This window comes from Palaemon carinicauda, chromosome 33, assembly GCF_036898095.1.
Source record: "Palaemon carinicauda isolate YSFRI2023 chromosome 33, ASM3689809v2, whole genome shotgun sequence".
Lineage (NCBI taxonomy): Eukaryota > Metazoa > Arthropoda > Malacostraca > Decapoda > Palaemonidae > Palaemon > Palaemon carinicauda.
In genome coordinates, this window is record NC_090757.1 from 20,095,924 (window position 1) to 20,122,568 (window position 26,645).

A 26,645-nucleotide genomic window follows, 5' to 3' on the forward strand; every position below is an offset into this window, starting at 1 on the left:
TGGCCAGTTAGAGAAAAATGTAGCTATAACTAATATTTTATTTGCCATTTCGTGAATGATATATTAGACAACACCCCTTTTTTAATAGAAATTTATATAATTGCAGTATTTAGATAGAAAGTAGTTATACATTAAAATCATGCTGATTAGGAATAACTTGTGCGTATATATCTATATATTTATATACATATATAGTATATATGTATATATATATATATATATATATATATATATATATATATATATATATATATATATATATGTGTGTGTGTGTGTGTGTGTGTGTGTGTGTGTGTGTGTGTATTCGATCGCCCCCAGAGGCATGGCCAGACGTATGACTACAAGTGAGAGGGGATGTAGTGGGTTGTATTTTAGGGAAGGGTTGAATTTGTGTTGGGGGGAGGGGCATATCTATCTAAATATTTAGCAGTCATTTTCACGAGTTGTGTACACTAGTATGATGTTTTGTAGTGTAGTATTCCTTGTTCAAAATATAATTTGTTTTATGTTGGTCAAACATCTAAAGCCATTTCAGTCAACGAAACAACATAACATGACTGTCTCTATAGTCCATTTCTTTTATCGAGGCAGATTTGCAGACTCGCAGCGGTGCCCTTTTAGCTCGGAAAATTTTCCTGATCGGTGATTGGTTAGAATTATCTCGTCCAACCAATCAGCGATCAGGAAACTTTTCCGAGCTGAAATGGCACCGCTGACTATAAGAATTCTAAAACAAAGTCCCAAAATCAGTTGGTGTCAGCGGAAATAACAGTAATCCATATCAATTACTTTACTCAAGGTAATATATCAAAATCCTTTTAAATCGCCTATCCCCAAGGTCATAACTTAAATTTAAATCCCGATCTATTTCCTTGTAATCCTTTATTATCCCCTTTGCTTAAATCTGACTTATCTGGAGAACCAGGAAGCTGACAGATAATAAATCAAAATCCTTTTAAATCGCCTATACCCAAGGTCATAACTTAAATCTAAATCCCGATCTATTTCCTTGTAATCCTTTATTATCCCTTTTGCTTAAATCTGACTTGTCTGGAAAACCAGGAAACTGACAGATTATACGTTCCCTTTTGTATGATTATGATATCCTTGTATATCTAATGATGGGAATAACAATAAGAGACAGAAAAAGAGCTACATGGATACGCGAGCAAAGTAAAGTAGAGGATATTTTAACATGTAAGACAAAGAACTGGACTTGGGCAGGATTTATTTTGGGAATGACGGACAAAAAAGGACATTATAAATAACAGAATAGGTCCTTAAAGATTGTAAAAGAAGCAGGGGAACAAAGAGAAGACGATAGACTGACGAACTCAGAAAGTTTGCGGACGTGGACTGCACAAGAAGACCATAAACTGTTTCCAGTGGAAGGACATGTCTGAGGCCTTAGATCTACAGTGGACTGTAACGGCTGATGATATATATATATATATATATATATATATATATATATATATATATATATATATATATATATATATATATATAAATATAAGTGTATATATATATATATATACATATATATGCATATATATATATATATATATATATATATATATATATATATATATATATATATATATACTTCTTCACTCAAGGGGTTAACTACTGCAATGTAATAGTTCAGTGTGTACTTTCCTCTTGGTAAGGATAGAAGAGACTCTTTAGCTATGGTAAGCAGCTCTTTTAACAGAAGGATACTCTAAAATCAAACTATTGTTCTCTAGTCTTAGGTAGTGCCATAGGCTCTGTACCATGGTTTTCTACTGTCTTGGGTTAGAGTTCTCTTGCTTGAGGGTACAGTCGGTCACACTGTTCTATCTTGTTTCTATTCTTATTTTTTATGAAGTTTATATAGTTTATATATGATAAATCTAATTTAATGTTGTTAATTATTTTAAGATGTTTTATTTTGACTAATATTACTTTTCTTCCAGTTTATTCATTTCCTTGTTTCCTTTCCTCATTGTCTCATTGTGCTATTTTTTCCTTTTGGAGCCCTTGGGGTTATAGCATCATGCTTTTTCACTAGGGTTGTAGCTTAGCTAGTAAAATGTATGTATGTATATATATATATATATATATATATATATATATATATATATATATATATATATATATATATATATATGTGTGTGTGTGTGTGTGTGTGTGTGTGTGTGTGTGTGTGTTAACCAAATAAAAGATAATTAAAAGATAGTATATTATCTTTTACGAACGGATTGTAGTCAAAATTTTCCCATTTTTCCACGATACAAAATTCACAAGTATTCAACTAAGATAAAGATACTAATAAACTAACCAATCAGGATGATCGTCATCTTTTAACAAAATTCCAAATAGGCAATAGAGAGAAGAAGAAGCGTAGCAAGGGGGAATTACTTACCAAGTCATAAACCTCATCTTTCAGATTTAATTCCCAAAACATAATGAACGTTTATTAGCTTACAATTACATGCCACATGTGTACAAGTATACATTTGCGTACATGCGTACATACAGACGTCCAGAAGAACAGCTGCCATTTTTTATTAATATACTTTTCAGAGCTTTCTTTCGCAAACTGGATTCAGTTCAGATACAAATAAAACAGATTTTTGTTACTGTTCAATAAATGCAAAGAACTTTATCTTCAACGTGAAAGAGAAAATGCAATGTTTCTCGTGCGTATCTTATGCATTTTAATAAAATAAAAATTCAATTGCCGTTTCTTATGGTTTTATATATTAATAATTTAGAATATGTCTCTGGGCTTACTTTTGATATTAGTATAGGCCTACATACTTTGGTCCTGTCGCAAGAGTTCTTCATAATTTTTTTTTCTTTTTTTTATTCATTTTTACTCATAACCACCTCAATAATAAAGTATTTAAGCAATTGGGAATATCTTTTATACAATCACAGTTTTTTTCCTATTTAATTAATTTTTACTCATAAATGCCACCTCAATATCAAAGTATTTAAGCAAATGGGAATATCTTTAATACAATCACTGTTTGTCAACAGTGAAAACTGTATTCTAATTTATGTGGATATCTGTTGTTATTATCACAAATGATCATATCTTTTTTTTTTTTTGCCTTTGCAGTTTCAGTATGCTACATTTTCTCACACAGAACGAGGATAGTTTATTTTTCTAGCTTGTATTTGTAAATGTACCTATTTCGCCCTCTATACATTGACATAAACGCGAATTTTTACTTCATTGTAACATCGAGTAAAAAAAAGTTATATGTAGAAATGTTGGTATATTTTCCTCTACATCTATTTGCATATAGCATCCACAATGGGTAGCCTACCCGGAAGGCCTGGAACTTTAGTTAAGATACAGACGCAGCCTTTATATCATATAATTCCCGTGGTTACGAGTTAACTAATGATCCACCAATTCTGATAAACGTATTAATACGAATAGCAGCTGTTCTTCTGGACAGCTCACATCTTATATGTATACAAGTGTATACTTGCGTACGCACACACACATACATACGTATATATATATATATATATATATATATATATATATATATATATATATATATATATATATATATATATATATATATATATATTCCTGCGTTTGTTTGTGTGTGCATGTGTGGGTGTGCGTGGCCGTCTGGTAAGAAGACGTTTAGATACAAGGTCAACTGGCCAGTACGTGGTTTATAAAAAGAAAAAAAAAACATGTTCCCGTTAACATTACATTTGAAGAAGGCTAAAACTTAAATCGTACTAGCTTTGTGAGAATGGGATATCCATTGCTTTGCGCTCTTGGGACACTCCGTGTCTATATTTCAAAGAATCTTAGTGAAAAGAAACAAAGAAAGATCCTGCCATAAGATTAACTAAAGCAGCGAATTACGTTCGACAATTATCATTGCTTACCATGTAGCCTGAGCTTACAGCGCATCTAAAGTTGCTATCACTAGTGTTATACCTAAGAAAGTTACGTTTATCGTAATATGAATCATTTTGGGGGATTTATAAATACACCAATTTCAAAGAAGCTTTACTTATTAATTATATCTTATATTCGAAATCAAGACAAATGGAGTAAGGTTGAAATTAGAGCATGTGTGGGGTTAATTACTAAATTCAATAATTTGGCGATGAAAAATTAAACCAGCGCAAGATATTATGACACAACTGCATGTCAATAACTTTACGGAAAAGTTTTAAGACCATCTTTAACAGATTCGAAGATAAGAAACACGTGATGACAGAAACAGAAGTGTAAACGAAGTTATTAGCTGGCATATTTATCGATTAATTAGATTTTCTATTAACGCAAACCCCATCGTACGTGATAAACTGTTCTTAAGGGATTTCATTTTGATTATTTATTACTTGCTTACTTGTTTCCCTTCCTCTCTGGGCTATTTTTCCTTATTGGAGCACTTGGGTTTATAGATCTTGCTTTTCCAACTAGGGTTATAGCTTGGCTTAAAACAACAACAACAATAATAATAATAATAATAATAATAATAATAATAATAATAATAATAATAATAATAATAATAATAATAATATTTATTACTTGCTTGCTTGTTTCCCTTCCTCACTGGGCTATTTTTCCTTATTGGAGCACTTGGGTTTATAGATCTTGCTTTTCCAACTAGGGTTATAGCTTGGCTTAAAACAACAACAATAATAATAATAATAATAATAATAATAATAATAATAATAATAATAATAATAATAATAATAATAATAATAATAATAATAATAAACGTGGCACACGAATACAAAAGAAATAAATAGAATCGGATAGAAAAGTTTGACGTCATCTCTCTCAATTCCACGCGAAAAGCAACGAAGTTACAAGACTCGACGTTCATTTGTTTGACGAAGTTTGGCCTTCTGGTTGGAACCTCTCAGTCCTCCTGGCCAAACAGCGAAGAGGAAGAAGAGTTCGTTTCCCGCCAGTGAAGGATTACGCGTGGAACGTGTCTTGTGTACATCCCGCAGGAGGAATTTTAATTCTTTTTTTCATTTCAAGATGAGTGACCACGAAGATGAAAAGACCATCGCCGAGGATCTGGTGGTGACCAAGTATAAGATGGCCGGCGAAATTGTCAACCGTGAGTATGGAGGGATGCCATAAATAGGGAGAAAACAGTAGCTGCCTCGGTCTCCCTAGTACCGGGTGTCCATGTTTGATGTGTGTCTGTGGCGCGTGGGAGGGAGACCTTTGTATCTAAACGGTTTAATTAGTGGTTCGTTAATGTGGAGAAGCTTGTCTCGTTTATGACGATGATGTATGCATTTAAAATGAGAGTTTTGGTCCGCTTGCGGTGGTGGGCATAGGGAATGTCGTCTCGGAATTTATTGTAATCTGGTCTTCATTTCGTACCATGAACTCTTTGTTGGGAACGAATTGTAGGAACCTGTTTATACAGTCGTTTGGGAACTAATGATATGAGAGAAATATACAAGGGATTGCTTTATACACTTGACACACATACAGAATCTTATATAATTGGAGATTGACTTGGTAACGTAGGCTACAATCTTACCTGTCGTAGGGCACACATGTCCCAGCTTTACGGTATCGTAGCGCTACTGTAGGCTCTATTTAATGTTACACAGTAGGCCTCAATATGTAAATATCGATATATTTATGATCAGATCAGCCCAGCGAACTACAAGGATCCCTCTAGGTAGGATTAGGCTGGGTGACAAGCTATCTCGGACGTAAGCCTTACCCTTAGTTGTCATAAACAGATGTCTTGGTGTTAAAGATTAGTGGAATGTAATGACATGATCGATTTTGGCATGGTTAAGTAGGGTGACAGGCAATGATCATGATTATTTGGGTTGAAAATCGCACAGTAGCTATTCGCCAACTATTTTGTCAATTTTTAAGTAATGTTTTATTTCTGGAATATAAGTGTCATTAGGAAATGGAACTTACTGATGTGTTATGACCCAATATATTTTAAAGTATAATTGGGAAATAGAACTCAAACTGGCAAGTGTTATGAGCAAATATTTACTACTGTAAGGTATATCTTTGGTATTATTGTACTGTCAGTCACATTCTCTCTCTCCCCAAAAGTTTTTTTAGCATCAGAAATGGTTAAGAATGTACTGTAGCCAAAATATATATCTACCAAAGTTCCACCGCTTACATCACAACAATCTGTTGAAGCTGAATTGTTCACAGTTTTTAAATCTGTATCAACTTTCTATTTCACTATTATTAGAAAAGTTTCTTTTTCCAAAATGAAACAAAATTATGATTCTTTAGCAAGAAGTTAAAACTAACTGCCAAGTGTTATATATATATATATATATATATATATATATATATATATATATATATATATATATATATATATATATATATATATATATATAAAGATGCTCTTTTAAATTTTTTTCAACTGATTTTCCTGATGTTCAATTTACATTGTTGGAGTTATAGATACATTTCAGTTGTTACTCTCTATGGGTTGTGTTGCTGTTATGGTTTTTGTTTCAGTGGCTGTAATGGTTATGTTATAGTAATTCAGTTATGAATACTATATGCCAGAGTATTCTTCAGATATGGGAGAAAACCCCAATATACTTAAGTTATGTGCCTACGATCCAGTTATTTCAACATGCAAGCAAACATTTGATGTGTGGGTTCGTGAGACTCGTATTGCATTTCAAGTATGAGTGTCATGTGTAAAATCTAAACTTGCAATGAACATTTGATGAAATGGGCACTTTTCCAATACTGAAACCACACAAGTCTGTGCCTACTTACTTACTTTTACAGGTTTATTTCTCGCCCTCCATCAGACACTAAAGGTCTGTTCAGGCGGGCCTTGGTGTGTGAAAAAATAATTTCTTTCCAGTTGATATTTTCCTCTGTATCGTTATCAGTTATTTCGTTAGCATTTGTATTCAGGCTTAATAGTTTTCCGGTCACTATTATAACACTTTCTAAAAAGATAAGTCTTCAGGTTTTTCTTGAAAGCTGCCACACTATTGCTATTCTTGACATCGAGTGGAAGGTCGTTAAAGAGTCTCGGGTTAGAACTTCATTTGAAACGTTTGGGCCTGAGATAAACTATTACCTGGAATCTGGTATATTTCACACAGTATAGCATATGATACGATAGCTGACCTTTCATTGTCCTCGTGCTACTACATTGGTAGAATAATGCCGTGAAAGAGGTTATTAGGAAGGCTGGGTGTAAAGATCCTTTGTCACCATGGTCCACTGTTCAAAGAAGATAAGTCACTAATAGTGACATTTGCAGCACTTGTTCACATCTGGGTGAATAGTCAGAGGGTGCAAGGTTCTTTATAAGGTGTTGGTGTATTGTTTGATGCTTCAGGTGGGGTCCTCTACTGCTGCTGTCCTCTAATAGGTTGGTTGCCTTGTGTTGGGAGCAGTGGTACTTTACTTTTACTTTTACAGGTTTATTTCTCGCCCTCCATCAGACTAAAGGTCTGTTCAGGTGGGCCTTGGTGTGTGAAAATAATTTCTTTCCAGTTAGTATTTTGCTCTATCATTATCAGTTATTTTGCTAGTATTTGTATTCAGGCTTAATAGTTTTCAGGTCACTATTATAACACTTTCTAAAAAGATAAGTCTTCAGGTATTTCTTGAAAGCTGCCACATTTTTGCTATTCTTGACATCGAGTGGTAGGAAGAGTATTTTGCTGTCTCCTGGAGTCTGTTATTGGTGTGATTAATGGATAGTGTTTATTATAATTTGGATTGCATCTGAGTTTGCTCGTAGAACTGTTGACACTATATTGTAGATCTTAATGGTGATGGTTGTATAAATTTTTCATAAACTGGAGCTGTCAAACTGACTACAGATTTGTTTTATTTGTTGACTTTCACTTTTCCTTGCCCTTTTTTGTTTGGATGGGGACCAATGGGATTCTCTGCGCCTATTAACCAAGGGTAGCAAGAGGTTAGCATGTACAGATCAACATTTAGGAGCCTTCATATGACTGCTGAAGCAAACAGGAAGAATTGGTATAAATTCTGATAAGACATTAGAAGAGGTATTCTGCTTATGAAAGATTTCTTTTGGATGATAACTCATTAAAACTCATGTCCAGCTCACCTACAATCATGGATTTTATTGCTTTCACTCATCTCAGCTTAACAGTTGCAGTGAGAGATCTCAACAGCTGATAGTGAATATCCTGTAGGAAAGGTTGAGTGCAAATAAGCAAGTAGGCTTGTTAAGCCTATGCTACCCATAGGGTCAAAAGCAATGGTTAGTCTTTTCTTGTGGAATTTTGTAAGTTAGGTCATGATTTAGATCTTTGTAATCCAGCTTAGGCTCTGATAATTTCCCTATTTTATCTATTGAATTCAGAGAGATCTTGGAGGGGAAAATATTTTGGGTTGTATTATGACATCAGAATGCACTCAAATGCAAAGTAATGTCATAGCTGACCATGTTGGTGGCTCTACACACTAAACAACTTAAAAAAGGTTCCTTTAAATGTTTAGGTCTCACCAGATTTTGGTGTTCATTTCTGTTTGAAGTGCTTCTTATCCTTTGCAATCTCAAAATATTTAGTGCCATTTAAATGTTGCCATCTCCTTGCCTGATGGCATGCCACAAGATTTGAATGCATTGATAATATGCTCTTAATTTAGAATTTGAGAGCACTATGGCCTTAGAATTGAATGACTTGAAATGTCGACTATATACTTGACAAAATTATCAGAGTACTCATTATCATTTCTTGGGGCGTCTGTATTGCATCCAATGCCTAGTGACTTGCTTACATTTGTAGAGGTCCAAATCTATACAGATGGCCCCCATTCACACACATGAAGCTTGGTCCAGTGTCTGGATGAGATGTTCACATGGGCACTCAGCAGGGGAGGGCGAGATCCCACTTATAAAGATTGTCTCCCGTAATTTCAACTCTAGCTCATTCTCGATTAAGAGTAACACTTGAGCAAGAGCTAGGGTTAGAAGGGCTGGAAACAATCTTCATAAATGGGGTCTCGTCCCCTCTGCAGAGTGCCCATGTGGTCATCCCATCTAGACCACAGACCTCAAACATTGTGGGTGTGAACAGATGCTAATCTGTTCAGATTTGGACCTCCACGAATGACCGTATACTATAGATTGCAAATCACTTGGAGACATTTTCCATTGTGGTTCCTTATTTAAGAAAATAATAAAATTATACATGTTTGTAATAGCTTGAGAAGTTATTCATTTGTCAATGCTGAATAATGACGATTGCAGGATGTTACCATATATTTGCTTAGCTGGATAGTAATCTTGTGACGCATACAATGAGTGGATTAAGTTACCATGATAATGTAATTAGTCTGGACTAGACTGATTAACTATTCATCATTGAAGTACATCAAGCTTGTGATTTAATTAGTTATTTATGCAAATCTCATGTTACAGGAGTAGGACAATTGATTTGAATGGTTGTATGAAATGAAAACACTATTTTAATGGCCATTTAGCAGAGATTGTTGTCAATTGGATGCATGATATTTTCAATGTATATCTCACGTAACATTGATATATTTGTCTTGTTTCCTAATTCCATTAACAGTACAGGATTTTTTTATAATTTTCCAACATAAATCAGATTTAATTTAATGATTCTGATGAAAACATTAGTATTAGTTACGTGATAGTCGGTGATCTTGCAAACAGTTTTAATTTTAATTTTCCATCTATAAATCAGATTTAGTTTAATGATTCTGATGAATACATTAGTATTAGTTACATAAGTCGATGATTTTGCAACCAGTTTTAATTTTCAAGACAGTAATGTGGCTTTAGCTTTTTACAAAGGTGTAACACTTTATTTTTGTATTCCAGTAATGTGGCTTTAGCTTTTTACAAAGGTGTATTTTTGTATTCCAGGAGTCTTGAAACATGTCGTATCCAAGTGCGTGGTCAACGCCTCCGTGCGAGACATCTGCGCCGAGGGTGATGCTCTCCTCGAGGAGGAAACCAGTAAGGTTTTCAAGAAGGAGAAGGATATGAAGAAAGGCATTGCATTCCCTGTCTGTGCTTCTGTCAATAACTGCATCAATCACTACAGCCCCCCTGGCCTCGGAGGGTGACACCACTCTAACAGAGGGCGATCTTGTAAAAATTGACTTGGGTGCTCACATAGATGGTTTTATTACTGTAGCCGGTCACACTGTGGTGGTGGGAGCGTCTAAGACAAATAAGGTTGGTTTGTTTTTTGTTTAACTGACGGAGTTCTCTTGCTTGAGGTTACACTTGAGCAGACTATTCTATCTTTTTTCTTTTATGTAAAGTTTTTATAGTTTATATAGGAGCTATTTATTTTGGTGTTATTTTCCTTAAGATATTTTATTTTTCCTTGTTTAGTTCCTCTCTGGGCTATTTTCCCTGTTGGGGCACCTGGGCTTACAGCATCCTGCTTTTCCATCTAGGGTTGTAGCTTAACAAGTGATAATAATAGTGTTATGAATGTAGGTAACAGTTCAATACTGGGACAATATTAACTGAAAATTCACAAGATATAACTTGAATTTAATGTTTGTGAGAATTTTTAGTTTTGTGACTAGACTATATGGAATCTAATTTATATAAATATAAAGGATTTGATCATATAGCATGTGAAGATTGTTACTGGGTAAATATTGATGGCAGTTAGTGTTTTAATGTTAACCCTTTTACTCCCAGGCTATTTGGAAATTTCCACCCCGTAACCCCCAGGGGTTTATTTTTTCCCCCAGCACATTTTGCAGTACTGTATATTTTTTTTTAAATTGCTCTAACAGCCTTAATTTTTGTCATAGAGAGGTCAGGTTGGTCTCATTCTCAGTGAAAATGCCTGAACTTTCTCAAAAAATTATAAAAAATATGGAAAAAAAATTCTTATAGCATTTTTTTGCAAGGACGTACCGGTACGTCCATGGGGGTAAAGGGATAGCTTTTGTGAAACGTACCTGTATGTCCTTTGGGGGTAAAAGGGTTATACCATGCCACAGTTAGATCATCTTTGTTATTCATGGTAATTAGCAACATAGTAGCTCTGTTAGGTGAAATCTTGATGTAATTATTTCTGTCCCTTAGGTTTAATTGTCACATATTGTTTAGACTGTCATTTCCTTCTGGTATCAAGTGTTCAATGTATTGACTGACCTAAACCTTTCAGATTAAAGGCCGTCGAGCAGATGTCATGTTGGCTGCATACAATGCTTCAGAGGCAGCATTACGTTTAGTCAGGCCCGGTAATTGTAATTTTGCCGTCACGGATACCGTCACAAAGATCGCAGAGGTTTACAACTGCAAGCCTGTCGAAGGTATGCTCTCCTTCCAACTCCAGCAGGGTCGTATCGATGGTGAAAAAACTATTGTACAAAATCCTACCGAAGCACAACGAAAAGAAGTAGAAAAACAGGACTTTGAAACACATGAAGTATACGGCATTGATGTTATTATATCTACCGGAGATGGGCAGGTGAGCACTTTTGTGTTTGTCAATGCCTTAAATGGTCTCTTCATAGAATGATGATAAACATTGCATCCATGTGGATATAACTGAATCCACATGATTATAAATGCAAGGGCCATCTGATATCTATATCTATATGTAACTAGTTGTATTAAAAAAAAATTGAGGTGGTGGTGGTTGTATTTAGGTACGTAAATTAAAAGAATACAACACCTCCAAAATGCAGTCTTGAAGATGGTAAATTTTGTTTAAGTTACATAACTAATTAAAGAATGTAAATTAGTTTCTATAAAGTGGGAATTTTGTCCTGTATGACCAAACATTACTGTTAGGCTATGTTTAGCTAAGCAATACAGTGAACCCTCGTTTATCGCGGTAGATAGGTTCCAGACCCGGCCGCGATAGGTGAAAATCCGCGAAGTAGTGACACCATATTTACCTATTTATTTAACATGTATTTTCAGACTTTTAAAACCTTCCCTTGTATGTAGTACTGTTAACAAACTACCCTTTAATGTACAGAACACTTAATGCATGTACTAACGTACCCTAAACTAAAACAGGCACAAATATTAAAGGCGACTTTATATCATGCGTTTCCTGTACACGCCAAAAAGCACGATAAAAAATGGCAACCAATGTTTTGTTTACATTTATCTCTGATTATAATGAAGAAACAAACGCATTTACACATCTGTGTATAGGTTAGTTTTTGCCTCGATTATATTGATTATTCAGTACAGTATGTTGATTTGGTTATTACTAATGTTTTACTTAATTTTTCTTAGGACTTCCAAATGAAATGTTTTTCTTTATGACGCCGCCTGAAACGACGGCGTCATAAAGTACGCTCAGTAAACAAACTAAGGAATTTAACGCGCATGATGTAGTAAGTGATAAATAATGGTATTACAGTAAAAGCTTTTATAAAATATGTTATTACAATTATTATTTACCGTATCTATATAAAATCATACATACATAGCAAAGCAGGAAAACAATCTACGAGAGAGAGAGAGAGAGAGAGAGAGAGAGAGAGAGAGAGGGAGTTGTTTTACATACGTAAATGTAAATTTTAAACAAAAAAAATAGCCCCATTTTCATATAAAATAGATTACAAATATTTTACTTTATCATACAATAGTCTGTATAATACTGTAAAGTTCAGTACAGTATGTTGTTGTTATAGTCGTGGCGATGAAATTCTCACGAAACAAAAACACGCCATTTGATTACAACAGCTGATTCATTCTCTCTCTCTCTCTCTCTCTCTCTCTCTCTCTCTCTCTCTCTTTGTGTTATACAATACTTACATTTAGATGAAGAAACTAAAATTAGTTTTCTTAGTGTCAATAAAATACGAAACGAAAAAATTAGGCCGAGTCTACATCCATTTCAATCATAGCTAAAAATACGGCATCCGATTTCATCAGCAAACCACTATTTTTTGGGAAATACCACTTTATTCTAGAAAATTGCCACTCTTTTAATAGTTAATTGCACATTAAGAAAGCGTGTACTTTTGTTTTTAAATTTCGGGTGTGTTTCAAAAATCGAGTATTGTTGACTTCTTTTTGTTTTACTTTTGGCTGTGATTAGATCAGCTGTCATCTAGCTGCCGCTCTAGAGTGTGTACGAATACACTAACAAAGTATCGTTTATACCATTTCTTAACTTATTCAAACCGTCTACAGTATACAGTTGATATTACTAAGCACCAATGTGTTATAACCTATCAAATTTTTTTGTTTATTACATTTAAACCCCCCCCCCCCCTCTCTCTCTCTCTCTCTCTCCTCTCTCTCTCTCTCTCTCTCTCTCTCTCTCTCTCTCCTCTCTCTCTCTCTCTCGATATTACATAAGCACCAATGTGTTATAACCTATCAAATTTTTTTGTTTATTACATTTAAAACCCCCCCCTCTCTCTCTCTCTCCTCTCTCTCTCTCTCTCTCTCTCTCACAAATGATATATTTGTTGCTCCTCAAAGTTTCATTTATATTGAAAATCGATCATGATTCAATTTTCCTTACTTTCTCCAATCTCGCACCATCGGTCACATCGTGGTATTTTCGATATTTCCGGAAAATCCGCGATATATGTATATACATGGGTTATGAAAAAAATCCGCGAAGTGGTGAATCCGCGATTGTCGAACCGCGAAGTAGTGAGGGTTCACTGTAGATAGCGCAGAAGATAGGGATTAGTTTTTAATTGACCTGGTCTTACTGAAATGTACTACGATTTTTCAAATACATACTTATTTCATCTTGTAGTTCAGCCACTGATAGAGTTTTGGGAAATTACTATATATAACAATTGATTGTAAAGGAAAATAGCTTGATTTTTCCTCTTTAGGTATTTCTAAGTGAGAGCTGAAACTTTCAGGTGCAATATAAAAAACTTGGGACCTCCACGGCTTAATGAAGTTAACATTAAAACTATGGTTGTTTATTTTTCAATATCAAACTTACCCGATGATCATATAGCTGCATCCCTGCTGCCCGACAGAAAAAATCTACGGGAGGAATACGCCAGCGATCGCTATACAGGTGGGGGGTGTACATCAACAGCGCCATCTGTCAAGTAGGTACTCAAGTACTCGATGTCAACAACGAACCAATTTTCCCTCTGTCGTGCCACAGGCAAGACCTACTAAATACGCCGTCCCTAACTGGATTTGTTTCCACAACGATTTGGTGAAGTACACTATTCCAGTTTTGAGCTTTCGCTATGCAGGGGTTTTATCTTCATTTCAAAACTTGAACTCGTTTTGGATAGATTTGATTATGGTGACGAAGAGAGTATGGAATCTCTTTCACTTTTAAATGGCCGACCCTTCCCTTAAGGTGGCCATACACGTACGCGACTGACGCGCGGATTTCATAGCGACTGGCGCGAACCGGTCAGTCTTTAACGTGTATGGGGCCTATTGATGCCAGTCCTGTCGAGCCAGGCCTGTCGCGTCGTCCTTTCAGCATGTTGAACTGATTGGCGCGTCGCGCTGTGGGTTTAGGGAAGGACAGAGTTGACTCGCCTACAGTATTTTCACGCGTAAAGTATTCCTTACTTCGTCCCTTCATTATTATTATTATTATTATTATTATTAAATGCTAAGCTACAACCCAAGCTGGAAAAGCAGGATGCTATAAGCCCAGGGGCCCCAATAGGGAAAATAGCCCAGTAAGAAAAGGAAACAAGGAAAAATAAAATATTCTAAGGGTAGTAACATTAAAATAAACATTTTCTATATATACAATTATAACTTCAACAAAACAAGAGAAAGAGAAACTATATAGAACAGTGTGCCCGAGTGTAACCTTAAGCAAGAGAACTCTAACCCAAGACAGTGGAAGACCATGGTACAGAGGCTATAGCACTACCCAAGACTAGAGAACAATGGTTTGATTTTGGAGTGTCCTTCTCCTAGAAGAGCTGCTTGCCATAGGTAGAGTCTCTTCTACCCTTACCAAGAAGAAAGTAGCCTCTGAACAATTACATTGCTGTAGTTAACCCCTTGGATGAAGAAGAATTGTTTGGTAATCTCAGTGTGGTCAGGTGTATGAGGACAGAGGAGAATCTTTCAAGAATAGACCAGACTATTCGGTGTCTATGTAGGCAATGGGAAAGAACTGTAACCAGAGAGAAGGATCCAATATAGTACTGTCTGGCCAGTCAAAGGACCCCTTAACTCTCTAGCAGTAGTATCTCAACGGGCGGCTGGTGCCCTGGCCAGCCTACTACCTTTTTACATTATAAAGATAAACTGGTTGCATTTTACAAGTTTGTTATATTATGCATTTTATTTTTCTTTATTTTTGTGTTTCCCCTCACATTTCCATTCACCAAGTTATGATTTCCTTAAATTTCCTCTCCTTTTCCCTAATATATTTTCTCTTTAAAACCACACAGTCTTCTGCCTTATTCATGCAATAGTATCTTGTATTCTGATAATAAACAGATGCTGAAACAAAAGGGGGAAAAATAATATTCTGATTAAGTTTTATGAATTCTCTTCATATAAAAAAACGAAGGTGTAAAATATGGATAGAGGATAAATTAAGTAGCTACTGATAATTCTATTAACATATGTATATCCCTCTCACATTTTCTCTCAGCCTATATAAACACAATCGTTTCCAATTTCTATAAATTAACGCGAAAACAAGTATATACGCCTAATTAAATGTGCATTAGTGCTTAAGCATGAGATAATCTCCAGATAGGTCTAAATATCCATTTAGTGTATTCCTCCCAAGAGACACTTGGACCCTAGGATTAATGGGCATAAATGGAAAAGGTAATCCTATAATGACTTCAAGAGAAATAAGTACATTAACATCATAGCAGACAAATCCCTACCAGGTAGTAGCCGACAGAGAATGCCTATCACCTTCCTACATATGATTATTTCAAGTCGGATTCCATAGATTTATATCATATAAAAAATAAAGAAAGTAAAATGTACCCAAATTTGGCATTTTCAAAATAAGATGTAGGCTACCAATTGTACTTGATACCCGGTCACGTACCAAATTTAATTAACAAGTACTAAAAACATAACCATGTGGGCCTATCCTGGGTGCCCAATCCCCTTAAAATAAGCAGGCTAGTCCGTAGCGTGTGTGGTCATTTCTCACAGGATTGGAGTGTCGCTCCAGTCCTTAAGGACAAACCGCACGGTCAGTCCTCTGCGTGTATGGCCGGCTTTACATGGAAGTGTTGGTGACGAAGAGAGTATGGACTCTCACTTTTAAATGGCCGACCCTTCCCTTAGACGGAAGTGTGTTTAGGTTTTTGGTAATTTTGCTTAACAAGTTATAGATCTATTTATTTTATATCTCTCCGCCTTTCTAGGCCTCTTCGATTAACTTTCCATTTATTATAAACTTATAAAATTAATTTTTATGTTTGTTTATATGCGACCTTTCCTAATAGTAGGCGGTCTTTACTTGGAACCGAAGTTAATTAACATTGAGCCCGTCATATCGTATTTACCTTTTAAGAATTTAATACTTTTTTAATTTTAATGTTTTATGAAAGAATTTCTTTGATAGTCTCGTACTGTTTTCAAAGATGAACTAACGTTTAGTTTAGTCTCCGCAGTTGTTGACGTTCAGAACGTTCAACATGCGCTCTATCTTTACGATAGAGAGAGAGAGTATTTCACGGTTTCACTTTGCAGTAAGAGTAAACCGATTCTAGCGTTTCGTTCATTCTTTCTTAACTTAAATGGTTTAAATTCTATATAAAGGAACTTTTTATTTGAAAAACCTTTCAGTTTTTTCCTTTATCAAATAATATGTTTTAACGATATATAATTGGGCTCTTCTCTCAGGTTCTAAGTCAAGAGAGAAGAGAGAGAAAGAGAGAGAGATAGAGACGGAGGGAGAGAGAGGAGAATAAACGTTTCGTTCAAGCGGGTAACGTTGTTCTCGTTTTTTACTCTTCTCCCTAGTCGCTGTAGGGGAAGAAGGTAAAACGTTTCTAGAGTTTTATTCTTGTTCCCAGGCTTTATGCGGTGAGAGATTTTAAACGTAGTTTATTTGATCTAGTGTTTAGTCTCTTTTCCAGCCACTGAATTCTTTATCTTTAATTATGTTTTTCTGTTGCATTGTAATACTGTTTTCGCAATTACTACCTTTTAATGAAGGATAGGATTGCGTGTTTCAGATAGAAATCAGTTAAAGTTTCGATTTCAGTGAAATAAGTGCTAACAGAAAATCAAAAGTGATAAAGTGATATGCGCAAAGTGTTACAGTGTTGCGTTCGAGGGTTCGTCTGTTCGTGCCAGTGGTTCACCTAGTCCGATACCTCTTACAAGCTCCCAAGCCCAGGGGAGAAGTAATGTCGAAGGACTTATGGGTTCCACAGGCCTTGATCGACGAACAGACGTTTCCCTCCGTGGTTTCGGGTGTATCTACACACGTTGCCGACGTGATCACCCCACCCACACAAAGACGAGAGAGCCCATTTATTCCTCGTCTGCGGAAGAGGTTTCTCACAGAAACCATGGACCAAATCTTGCAGCTTTTTTAATTGCAAGTCGGTCCCTTCCGCGCAAGTCCAACGGCCTAGGTGTAGCCACTGGGTCAGTCCGGACTCGCTGCAGTCATCCGACGACTGCACACCTTCCGAGAGAGGCAAGGTGGTACCGCAACAGGCAGTAACTCCGTCTGTTGCCGCACCAACTGTTTTAGACCCTCAGTCACAACGGACAGTAGCTCCGTTTGTTGCCGTCTTTTATGCATGCAGGAGTATCGTGCTGAGAAGATTGACACTGCACCTGTTAACCTACAACCTGCCACGGTTGTGCGCTCAGCAGATACTGCGGCTGCCTGCTCCCACACTCCACCTGTGAGAGCTCCACCGATGCGCAGTCGATCCTGCCAGACGCATGTTCATGCTGCACCCTCCGTTGACATGCGTGAGCTACCGCATCAGCAGTGGGAAGGTGCTGTCAAGCTGCCGTGTTTTGCCGCAATGCGGCATGCTCCGCAACCCACGGCAGTCCCTCCCACGCACCAGCACTCCGCTTTTGTTGATGCCAGCTCCCACACTCCGACTGCGGAGAAGGTTGACGATGCACCCGTTGGCCTACAGCCTGCCACGGTTGTGCGCCCGGCATGGCTGCCTGCTCCCACACTCTTGTTGTGAGAGGTCCTCCACCCATGCGCAGTCGACCCTGCCAGATGCATGCTGACTCCCACAGACACACGGAGCACTCCGTTGCCGTGCGTGAGCTACCACAAGCTGCCATGTTTTGACACGGTGTGTCAGCCTCCGCAACACACTGTGGTTACCGCCACTCGCCCGCAGCAAACTAGTCGGTCAGGAGTTGAGGCTTCCCCACACAGCTTTGGTTGTTGCCAACTCACAGACTGTCAAACAGTTACATGACGTTGCCTTCTGGTGTGCTACTAATACACCAGTGCTGTATGTCCTCACGCACCTGTTGGGGTTGACAGTTCAGCTTTTGACAGTTCACAGACTGTCAAGCAGTTTCATAACGTTGCCTTCTGGTCTGCTGCTTATGCACCAGTGAAACCCTCACTGAGATAACCTAGCTTTTCTCGGACATGGTTCCTGTAGATGAGAAAGTGCTGTTCTCCCTCCTTCTGATATTCCCTTGAGGACTCTGTCATTTGGAGAGGAGCCTTAAGCTGCTTAGCCTCCTATGGACTTTAATTAAAGCATAACATGCTTCCAGGGAGGGTAAATGGTTCCGCTTCAGTCGCTAACCCCGTCTGTTGCCACACCTGCTCCCATAGACCTTGGGCTTTGTTACAAGACATGCAGTCCAAGCTTATTCCTTGATAGAGAATTTTTTATGGAGAAGAACCTTCTTGCCAACAACCTTCTTACCGGTTGGTTGTACGCCCTGTTGACGCTGAGGTATCCTACTCACGTCCGCCAGTTGAGATGGTTCCTCCACCGGTGCGACCCAGTGTGGGTTGCCAGTCGCACGTTGACATTAAGCGACTCTCGGAGGTGGTTGTGGACGTTCAGTGTGTCACTGGGAAGACGTTCAACAACCAGCAGAGGTGACTTGTTGTGACGCAGTGCGGCAACCTCAGCAACCCGATAAGGGGTTGTCTGCACAACCCAGACAGTATAGACAGTTTCGGGTTGTCGCTGTACTTCCTCGCTTTCCCATGGTTGACATTTCACAGACTGTGCAGCAGTACCATGATCTTGTGTCCGGCTCCGTCACGCATCCACCAGTGCGACCGGATTCAGCGAGTCAGACGTTGCCCACTCCGTTGCCGTTTCCTCATCAGTTTCGGATGAGGAACCCTCTGATGAGGACATGGCTGAACAAAACGATCAACCCCCAGCCCTGCTATCCATCCAGAAGATGCTGAAGAAGGAACACGGCCCTGTCAGGCTGTGGATGAGTCTGGTTAGGACACTGTCATCCGTGGTTCAATTGGTGTCACTTGGAAGACTACACCTCCGTCCTCTTCGGTTTCATCTAGCTCTTCACTGGAAAAGGACAAGACGCTAGAAGCGGTCTCGATCCCGGTTTCCGGAAGATAAGTCTGGTCTGACTTGATGAAAGGACTTTATCAACCTTTGATAGGGTCTTCCCCTGACTGTTCAGACTCCCAACCACGTTCTCTTCTCAGACGCATCGGACGTAGGCTGGGGTGCGACCTTAAGCGGTAGGGAATGCTCGGGATTATGGAACTCGAGTCAAAGGACAATGCATTTCAACTGCAAGAAGCTTCTGGCAGTACGTCTGACCTGGAAAAGCTTCAGGTCTCTCCTTCAAGGCAAAGTAGTGGATGTGAACACGGACAACTCCCTGTTTTGATGTACATCTCCTAGCAAGGAGGGACCTACTCTCTGACATGGTACGAGTTTGCAAGTGACCTCCTCTCCTGTTCAACAGGTCTAGCCTTTTCACTAGTAACAAGTTTCTTCCAAGGCAACTTGAATGTCTTAGCAGATTGTCGCAGTAGGAAGGGACAATAATTCCAACATATTGGACCCTCCACAAGGATGTATGCAAGAGACTTTGGGTCACCTGGGGCCAGCCAACCATAGATCTCTTCGCAACCTCGAGGTCCAAGAGGCTCTCAATACTTTGCTCACCTATCCCGGACCCAGCAGTAGTTCTTTTAGATGCCTTTCGACTAGATTGGTCTCATCTAGATCTATATGCATTCCCTCCGTTCTAGATTGTCAACAAGGTACTGCAGAAGTTCGCCTCTCACGAAGGGACAAAGTTGACACTAGTTGCTTCCCTCTGGCCCGCGAGAGAATAACTTACCGAGGTACTTCGATGGCTAGTAGACGTTCCCAGAACTCTTCCCCTAAGGGTGGACCTGCTACGTCTGCCACGCGTAAAGAAGGTACTCCAAGGCCTCCACGCTCTTCGTCTCACTGCCTTCAGAGTATCGAAAGACTCTCGAGCCCTAGAGGTTTTTCGAAGGAGGCAACCAGAGCGATTGCTAGAGCAAGGAGAACATCCACCCTTAGAGTCTACCAATCGAAGTGGGAAATCTTCCGAAACTGGTGCAAGTCAGTATCCGTATCCTCGACCAGTACCTCTGTAACTCAAATAGCTGACTTCCTCTTATATCTGAGGAAAGAACGATCTCTTTCAGCTCCCACTATCAAGGGTTACAGAAGCATGTTGGCATCAGTCTTCCATCACAGAGGCTTAGATCTTTCCAACAATAAAGATCTACAGGACCTCCTTAAGTCTTTTGAGACCACGAAGGAGCGTCGTTGGTTACACCTGGTTGGAATTTAGACGTGGTTCTAAGATTCCTTATGTTAGACAGGTTCGAACCACTTCAATCAGCCTCCCTGAAAGATCTCACCTTTAAGACACTTTTCCTGATATGCTTAACTACAGCTAAAAGAGTCTGTGAGATTCATGCCTTCAGCAAGAACATCGGATTCTCATCCGAAACGGCTACATGTTCTACATCTTGGTTTTCTAGCCAAACACGAGCTGCCTTCTCGGCCTTGACCAATATCGTTCGATATTCCATACTTATCGTATGGTTGGAAATGAACTAGAAAGAGTATTATGTCCTGTAAGAGCTCTTAAGTTCTATTTTAAAACCTTTAAGAGGCCCGTCTGAAGCTTTATGGTGTTCAGTTAAGAATTCATCTTTGCCTATGTCAGAGAATTCTTTATCCTATTTTTATCAGACTGTTAATACGAGAAGCTCATTCCCTTCTGAATGAGAAAGACCAAGCTTGGCTGAAGGTAAGGACACACGAAGTTAGAGCTGTCACAACTTCCGTGACCTTTAAACAAAATAGATCTCTGCAAAATATATTCGACGCAACCTATTGGAAAAGCAAATCAGTGTTCGCGTCTTTTATCTTAAGAATGTCCAGTCTCTTTACGAGAACTGCTACACTCTGGGACCATTTGTAGCAACGAGTGCAGTAGTGGTGGGGGCTCCACCACTACAATTCCCTAATTCCAGAACCTTTTTAATCTTTCTCTTGAAATATTTTTGGGTTGTCCGGAAGGCTAAGAAGCCTTTCGCATCCTTCTTGATTTGGCGGGTGGTCAAAATCATTTCTTGAGAAGCGCCTAGATTAGAGGTTTTGATGAGGACCTTTAGTATGGGTTGCAACCCTTCATACTTCAGCTCCTAGGAGTCGCTCAGCATCCTATGAGGATCGCGAGGCTCAGTAAGGAAGACGTACTTAAAAAGGCAGAGTAATTGTTCAAGTCGTCTTCCTTACCAGGTACTTATTTATTTTATGCGTGTTATTTTGAATAACTGCTAAAATGAAATACGGAATACTTAGCTCATAATGTCAACTTGTTATGCTGGTCTCTACCCACCCCCCTGGGTGTGAATCTGCTATATGATCATCGGGTAAGTTTGATATTGAAAAATGTTATTTTCCTTAGTAAAATAAATTTTTGAATATACTTACCCGATGATCATAAATTAAAGGACCCACCCTTCCTCCCCAATAGAGAACCAGTGGGACAGAGGAGAAAATTGGTTCGTTGTTGACATCGAGTACTTGAGTACCTACTTGACAGATGGCGCTGTTGATGTACACCCCCACCTGTATAGCGATCGCTGGCGTATTCCTCCCGTAGATTTTTTCTGTTGGGCAGCAGGGATGTAGCTATATGATCATCGGGTAAGTATATTCAAAAATTTATTTTACTAAGGAAAATAACATTTTTACAACGATGTTTGTGAAATATTTTGGTTTTCATCTAAATTATAATTCAAAACTGTAAAGATTTATATAGCTTTGTTACTCTAGTGTTTAGCAATTTTGTTACATCACACTTGGTTCTAGAAGAGAGGAAGGCCAGTGTCTATGGCTTGTTTAGTAAACAATCCTAGCATTGGCGAGAGATTTCTATAATTCCAATGTTTTACATTACTGTATTCTCTGTTTATTTTGTGCAATTTAAAATTTCAGGCACCTACTCTCATAGTACAAGTCTAAAGCCCCACTAGTAATTTTTCTTGGTTCTGCCTTATTGCTGCAGTCCCTGCAGTCCTGAGCCAGGCTCGCTCTTTCGAAGGTTTTCAATATTCAATCAGTTGTATAATAGAAAACGAAAAAAAATTACATTATTGTAATGGGTGCCTGTATTGCACTAAATTTACTAAAAGTTTCTTTATCTTCCTTTTAACTCCAGGCAATGCCTCCTACCTTTTGCTTTTCATTGATTACTCTCTTAAGTTTACCCTGAAGTGACTTGGTTCAGAACATCGCTTAGAGACGAGTTCGGTGATTGTAGAATCATGGTTCAGCTTAAGGTGAACTAATTTATTATGACGCTTCTTTTCTTAAGAGCCATTTTCTGTGATAATCAAGACAATGCTATGAGTTTAAATTTTGTATCTTAATCCTCAGGGAAGAGAACAAGAAGCTAGAGTAACTGTCTTCAGGAAAACAGATGAAACCTACAATTTAAAGCTAAAGGCATCGCGAGAGTTCTACAGTAAGGTATGGTACAAATTTTCCCTTTTTGTTTTTAGTTTATCGGTTGATAATTTTCTTTTTTGGACAGATGATAGATTAATAACCTTACATTAAGCATATCCTTTTCCACATTACTCTCGTTTCCCATTTGAAGTCTGTGTGGATTTGATCGTAGTATTCACATCTCGCCTTCAAATCATACCAATATTTACATCATGCTCTAACAATGAGTACCTGTGTAAAGTCTTGTCTGGTTTGAATGTAGGATTTTGACCCATTCTAGGATTGCCAGCCTTGTTTTTGGAACATGCATAATGTGTGTATTAAGTTTCTAATGCTGAAGTTTTTGTGTCTGCAGCCAGTTATGTTTAATGCCTTTACAGCATTATTTTTATTCTGCTATGGAATTATTTCATAACTTTTTATCAATGTTCATATGCATCATGGTCAGTAAAATTCGAAAAATTGTTGGCAGATATTTTTTCCTTGAGCAGAGGGCATAACCTGTGAATGGTCTTGTAATTTAATGTTTGAGTGAAGATATAAGGGCTTTAGTTGCTGAATAGTATTGATTCAACCATCCTGTTGTTGTTGTTGTTGTTTTTTTTTTATAATAATAATATTGAAGTACTAATAGTGGTGTGAAATCGTACATCTGGTCTGAAAGTGTTTCTAAGTAGTTTAACCTAGCTTGCTGTCCTTAAAAAGTTTTGTTTTATTTCTTAGCTCTGTAGAGGAAAAGGGAAGCCCTACTTTTTTACAAATGTGCCTATTCAAAGGTGTTAAAGTTAGGGGCAATGAAAGCAGAACAACATTTTTCCTCCATGTCTACATACAGTAACTTGATGTCTCCTTCCACCTTAAGCATGGAACTTTATACAAGTTGATATTATTGTATTTGATGAAGTAAGACAACATAAGAATGAAGTTTTCTGATGTTCATTGCAGAACATTGTTTTCTAAATGTCTAGATTGGTTTATTTTAGATTTAGTTTAATAAGAATATTGTTGTCTTGTAATTACTAAATATTAAATATTTGAGAGGTTTGGTTAAATGTTATGCTATTTACTCGCCGTATCCAGCATTGAAGTTAATTTTTATTCTCGCAGGTCCAAAAGAATCATGGCACCATGCCTTTCAATATCCGTTCATTTACTGACGAAAAGAAAGCAAGATTAGGAGTGGCCGAGTGTGTTTCACATAAGCTCGTTGATCCATATCCTGTATTATATGAAAAGGTAAGATGATCTTAATTATTTTTCTCAATTAGTAAGGAAAGTCTGCTAACCCTCATCATGACCATCTACTGTCAGTGGTCTTTTTTTATTTTTTTTTCCTCCTGCATTATAAGGATAAAACAGAGAATGCAATCTTGGAAGTACAGGGTGGTTTTAGAAGAGGTAGGGGTTGTATGAATCAGATTTTTACAGTTAGGCAGATATGCGAGAAATATTTAGCAAAAGGTAAGGAGGTGTATGTTGCGTTTATGGATCTGGAGAAAGCATATGATAGAGTTGATAGGGAAGCAATGTGGAATGTGATGAGGTTATATGGAGTTGGTGGAAGGTTGTTGCAAGCAGTGAAAAGTTTCTACAAAGGTAGTAAAGCATGTGTTAGAATAGGAAATGAAGTGAACGATTGGTTTCCAGTGAGAGTGGGGCTGAAACAGGGATGTGTGATGTCGCCGTGGTTGTTTAACTTGTATGTTGATGGAGTGGTGAGAGAGGTGAATGCTCGAGTGCTTGGACGAGGATTAAAACTGGTAGGCGAGAATGATCATGAATGGGAGGTAAATCAGTTGTTGTTTGCGGATGATACTGTACTGGTAGCAGACAGAAGAGAAGCTTGACCGACTAGTGACTGAGTTTGGAAGGGTGTGTGAGAGAAGGAAGTTGAGAGTTAATGTGGGTAAGAGTAAGGTTATGAGATGTATGAGAAGGGAAGGTGGTGCAAGGTTGAATGTCATGTTGAATGGAGAGTTACTTGAGGAGGTGGATCAGTTTAAGTACTTGGGGTCTGTTGTTGCAGCAAATGGTGGAGTGGAAGCAGATGTACGTCAGAGAGTGAATGAAGGTTGCAAGGTGTTGGGGACAGTTAAGGGAGTAGTAAAAAATAGAGGGTTGGGCATGAATGTAAAGAGAGTTCTATATGAGAAAGTGATTGTACCAACTGTGATGTATGGATCGGAGTTGTGGGGAATGAAAGTGATGGAGAGACAGAAATTGAATGTGTTTGAGATGAAGTGTCTGAGGAGTATGGCTGGTGTATCTCGAGTAGATAGGGTTAGGAATGAAGTGGTGAGGGTGAGAACGGGTGTAAGAAATGAGTTAGCGGCTAGAGTGGATATGGATGTGTTGAGGTGGTTTGGCCATGTTGAGAGAATGGAAAATGGCTGTCTGCTAAAGAAGGTGATGAATGCAAGAGTTGATGGGAGAAGTACAAGAGGAAGGCCAAGGTTTGGGTGGATGGATGGTGTGAAGAAAGCTCTGGGTGATAGGAGGATAGATGTGAGAGAGGCAAGAGAGCGTGCGAGAAATAGGAATGAATGGCGAGCGATTGTGACGCAGTTCCGGTAGGCCCTGCTGCTTCCTCCGGTGCCTTAGATGACCGCGGAGGTAGCAGCAGTAGGGGACTCAGCAGTATGAAGCTTCATCTGTGGTGGAAATGAATTAATAATGGTATAGTCCATGATTAAGTCAATGTTGTTTATGTATGCTTTTTTAATTAAGACTAGTAAAGTTAACAAGGTTAAAGTTAACAGTTCATAACCAATTTGGCATCAACTACATAATTGAAAGATATGAAATATGGCATGTCTAGGGCCATAATCAAGTCAACATGGATCCACAGCAATGCTAGCTACTAGTTAAATCTGTAGTGTTAAAAGAGATTGAAAATAGTATCTGGATTGTTAGCTAAAGGCAGGATTTGTAATGGTATCTGTGGATGAGGTTTTTTGCAACATTTAGTTGACTGATTGTTAGTTGAAGGGTGTTTCTGAGAGCTGATAATATTTGGAGTCCATATGAGATTATACATACATATACCAAGGCACTTTCCCCCAATTTTGGGGGTTAGCCTACATCAACAAATAAAACAAAACAAAAAGGGGGACCTCTACTCTCTACGTTCATCCCAGCCTAACAAGGGACTCAACCGAGTTCAGCTGGTACTGCTAGGGTGCCACAGCCCACCCTCCCACATTATCCACCACAGGTGAAGCTTCATAACACTGAATCCCCTACTGCTGCTACCTCCGCGGTCATCTAAGGCATCAGAGGAAGCAGCAGGGCCTACCGGAACTGCATCACAATCGCTCACCATTAATTCTTATTTCTAGCATGCTCTCTTGCCTCTCACATCTATCCTCCTATCACCCAGAGCTTCCTTCACTTCATCCATCCACCCAAACCTTGGCCTTCCTCTTTTACTTCTCCCATCAACTCTTGCATTCATCACCTGCTTTAGCAGACAGCCATTTTCCATTCTCTCAACATGGCCAAACCACCTCAACACATTCTTACCCACTCTAGCTACTAACTCATTTCTTACACCCGTTCTCACTCTCACCACTTCGTTCCTAACCCTATCTACTAGAGATACACCAGCCATACTTCTTAGACACTTCATCTCAAACACATTCAATTTCTGTCTCTCCATCACTTTCATTCCCCACAACTTTGATCCATACATCACAGTTGGTGCAATCACTTTCTCATATAGAACTCTTTACATTCATGGCCAACTCTCTTATTT

General features: G+C 38.2%; 2 protein-coding genes across 2 annotated transcripts in view; one reads left to right on the forward strand and one right to left on the reverse strand.

Annotated features, from left to right (window-relative positions):
* Positions 1–26,645, reverse strand: part of Mpv17 (Mitochondrial inner membrane protein MPV17) — a 509,363-nt gene that overhangs the window by 95,372 nt on the left and 387,346 nt on the right. The gene's annotated exons all lie outside the window — the stretch shown is intronic.
* The window catches only part of LOC137625870 (proliferation-associated protein 2G4), a 32,787-nt gene continuing 11,027 nt past the window's right edge, over positions 4,886–26,645 (forward strand). The window contains 6 exon segments of the mRNA XM_068356802.1: positions 4,886–5,102; positions 9,888–10,069; positions 10,071–10,202; positions 11,158–11,463; positions 22,820–22,912; positions 23,999–24,127. Of these exon segments, the coding sequence (XP_068212903.1) occupies positions 5,021–5,102; positions 9,888–10,069; positions 10,071–10,202; positions 11,158–11,463; positions 22,820–22,912; positions 23,999–24,127 (924 nt within the window). The 5' untranslated portion in view covers positions 4,886–5,020.